Genomic DNA, 3,382 nt, shown 5'->3' with positions numbered 1-3,382 from the left:
CCCTCGGTAGGGATAAATGGGTTGCATCTCCCTCGGTAGGGATAAATGGGTTGCATCTCCCTCGGTAGGGATAAATGGGTTGCATCTCCCTTGGTAGGGATAAATGGGTTGCACTGAGTTAACCACACCTGGTTACCCTCACTGACCAATGGGTATACCCTTGCAGACCATGCGGCCAAGGCTGGATGTACAGCTTGTGGCCAGTCAGCTGAGGTTTTCTATGCACCAAGAGAAATGGTCAGCTGGAAACCTAACCCCTCTACAGACTGAACTGACCAGCTTAGACATGAAGCTAAAACATACCTCAGTTAAAAAAAAAAAAAAAAAAAACGCATCAGGAATGTTTAAATAACCTAATCTCATCAAGCCCGACAAGGCTCCCAGCGGCTTCCCCATCAGTTACCTTCACAGGCTTTCCCATCAGCACTGGGCACGAAGCCCATGTCACATTCACAGCGGTATCCTCCTGGGGCATTGAGGCACTGGCCATTGCCACAGAGATTCAGATTCTCAGAGCACTCATCAAGGTCTACAGCCAGAAAGAAACACACGTTACTCTTCCTCGCTTAGGGGCTTTCGAATTCCTCAGGTCTAACAACTTTCCAGTGCAGCAATGTTTTGGCATAACATTAATGTGACACATTTAAAGTCATTTATTTTTCTCTTTGGAAGGCTAATCTTGAATATGCAATTTACATGGGGCTGATTCAGAATCCTGAATGATGATTTACCCTGAATGAGGTAAAATGAATAAGCCGAAGGAATCATGCAAACCAAGGCCTGTTCAAGAAGGGTCATCTGCATGGAGGGCACACCCATGATGGGAAATGACACATCATGTTTGTGCCTATTTCTCAAGTTTCAGGCTTAGCTTAGATGGGCACCAAAAGTGCACAAGAATGGCAACCATAGGGGAGAAGAAAAATTTCATCTGTTTAATCTCTACCTAGTTTTCTTGATAATCACAGGCATTTAAATATCAAACACATAAACCACACATGTCTAATACATGGAATTTGAATATGTTCTCAAAATGATGGGAGCTTTTTGATGACAAAACATCAATAAGTTAGGCAAAAATGATTCCCTCTGAGATAAAACTTTCAGTGAATAAAAAAAAAAATTCCAGGTAAATCACTTAATGGGCCTTAGCCTCTATTGTGCTTAAATGACTTTTTATGAACAAAGGTGCTCAGGATAAATTAATGTTTTAAATTATAGGAACAGCTATGCGACCTAATGGCCAATGGATCTTACTATTTTATTTAACTCCAGAGCTCTGATATAAAAAGTGCTGTCTGTAAATACATGCACATGTAAGTATATGTATAATTTATGTAATGACAAGTCTAATCATGTATGTTTAAATGCGTATAGCAGTTTATGTTAATTCTATGACTATTAATTAGAGCCAAAAAGAAAATTTCATTAATACATTATTGCAAAACCAGAAGTGAATGAATTCCATAGCAGGTTTGAAATTTTTACTTATACCAATGTGGAATGTTGATGATGATGATGATGATGGCGTGTTGGAGAAAAATATATACTGTTCTTCTAATCTAGAACATCTAATCCCTTCTCCTTACATAGCTTCCTACAGCAAGCTTATCCTTGTGGGGTTACAGAAAGGAAGTCGTTGATGAGAAATAGGCAAAAAAACATAAAGGCCAGGCATATAAAAAGAAGTATGATTTGTTTAAATTAAGGACATCATTATATACAGCTATATAATGATATATATGCCAATTGTAAATATTATAAGGCCTAGCTGACTTGAGGTGGAGAATGGTATGACTTTTTTGGTATCATTTTGTGTTAGAGCACAGATCACTGTAAATGATGTGATAATGGCATCTAAACATCTATCTATCTATCTATCTATCTATCTATCTATCTATCCATCCATCCATCCATCCATCCCTCCATCTATGTATCTATCGAGAAGCTTTTGAGGTCTCCCTAACTGACCTGGTTCCAATTTTTTTTTTTTCCCCACAGAGCTCTAGTGTCAAATGATGAATCTTTTCTATTAAGTGGCCTAGTCTTCAAAAAGGAATTGCTAGCCTGCGAAATGTGGAATGCCTTGCTTCTCTGACTAGTGTTGACCCGTTTGTTTCTAGTGTGAACATACCTGTACAAGTGAAGCCATCGCCTGTGTATCCTTCCTTGCACAGACAGCGGTAAGATCCCATGGTATTCTTGCAGTCTGCATGCTGGCTGCACATATGGGTTCCATTGGAACATTCGTCCAGATCTTATGGAAAAAGGTTATATCATTATTAACAGAAAGTGTGGTATTTAAAACCAATAATACACAAATTAAGATAACTTTACAGAATTAACATTTTCATATGTGTAATCTACGCAGTCCTTGATAAGCAATCTCTGTTACTTTCCTACTCACCAGTGCACTTAATGCCATCTCCAATCCACCCAGGACTGCAGCTACATTTGAAACTTCCTGCTGTGTTGGTACATACAGCGTGTCTGCCACAGTTGTGTGCTCCAATTTCACATTCATTGATGTCTGGAAAAATGAGCAGCGATTTAGAAAAAGGCTCAGCACCAATGTCTTTTGGTTTTTAAAATAAGTAATATTCAAAAGTTGACTTGCCTTCAAACTTCCCATGGTATAGTATAGATTGGTTTTGCATCCATATATAAACTCTACATATATTAAACAGTTTTAAATTTCAAATTATAAAGGAATAAGAATATGATTGTACTAGCTACTATTAACTCTAACTATTTTCCATATTTTAATGTAAGTTTCCAGTCACTGCAAAGTGACCTTTTACAGCTGAAGACCATAAAAAATGAGTTGCTTAATTTTCTATGGTTTTAATACTCCTTGTCATATATTTTCTATTGCTAATATTTTTAGTAAGTCAACTATGGAGTAATGATGCACATTATTTTCATATCTTGTATAGACAAAAAATACAAACCTGTTGGCATGTTAGAAAATTTTTGCATTATATTCTATATATAAAATATATTTTATTCTTAAATTTAAAAGTTATTTAATTATGCTTTATTTCTATAAAAGCTTTACTTTAGGTATTGCTAATTTAAGCATTTGCAGAAAATGTTCCTTAAGACAGTATATAAGCCGTCTTTCCCTAGCTGTTTAGAGTCCTAGCACATTGGAGAGCCTAGCTTTCTTGTATATTTCATGTAAAACTCAAGTTAGTCCAATGGGGATTTTGTCAGAATATAAGGAGTACCAGATTAGGGTGACATTACTAAGACTCCAAATTTTCCAAAATGCTCTATTCTTCAAAATTCCATTGTCAACTTTAGCCAAGATAGACTCTCTAATATAAATATGTTATAGAAAAGAATATAAAGTTTTTTTTTTTTTTTTTTTTTTTTTTTT

General features: G+C 36.0%; 1 protein-coding gene across 1 annotated transcript in view; it reads right to left on the bottom strand.

Annotated features, from left to right (window-relative positions):
* The window catches only part of FBN1 (fibrillin 1), a 247,051-nt gene that overhangs the window by 67,631 nt on the left and 176,038 nt on the right, over positions 1 to 3,382 (bottom strand). Inside the window, exons 32-34 of the mRNA XM_017872776.1 lie at positions 2,408 to 2,530; positions 2,135 to 2,257; positions 404 to 529 (exon numbers count right to left, since the gene is read on the bottom strand). Coding sequence (XP_017728265.1) covers positions 404 to 529; positions 2,135 to 2,257; positions 2,408 to 2,530 — 372 coding nt within the window. The remainder of the gene's footprint in view (positions 1 to 403; positions 530 to 2,134; positions 2,258 to 2,407; positions 2,531 to 3,382) is intronic.

The sequence above is a fragment of the Rhinopithecus bieti genome, unplaced genomic scaffold (genome assembly GCF_001698545.2).
Source record: "Rhinopithecus bieti isolate Rb0 unplaced genomic scaffold, ASM169854v2 scaffold_6945, whole genome shotgun sequence".
In the NCBI taxonomy this organism is placed as follows: Eukaryota; Metazoa; Chordata; class Mammalia; order Primates; family Cercopithecidae; genus Rhinopithecus; species Rhinopithecus bieti.
This window is presented reverse-complemented; position numbering and strand designations above follow the sequence as displayed.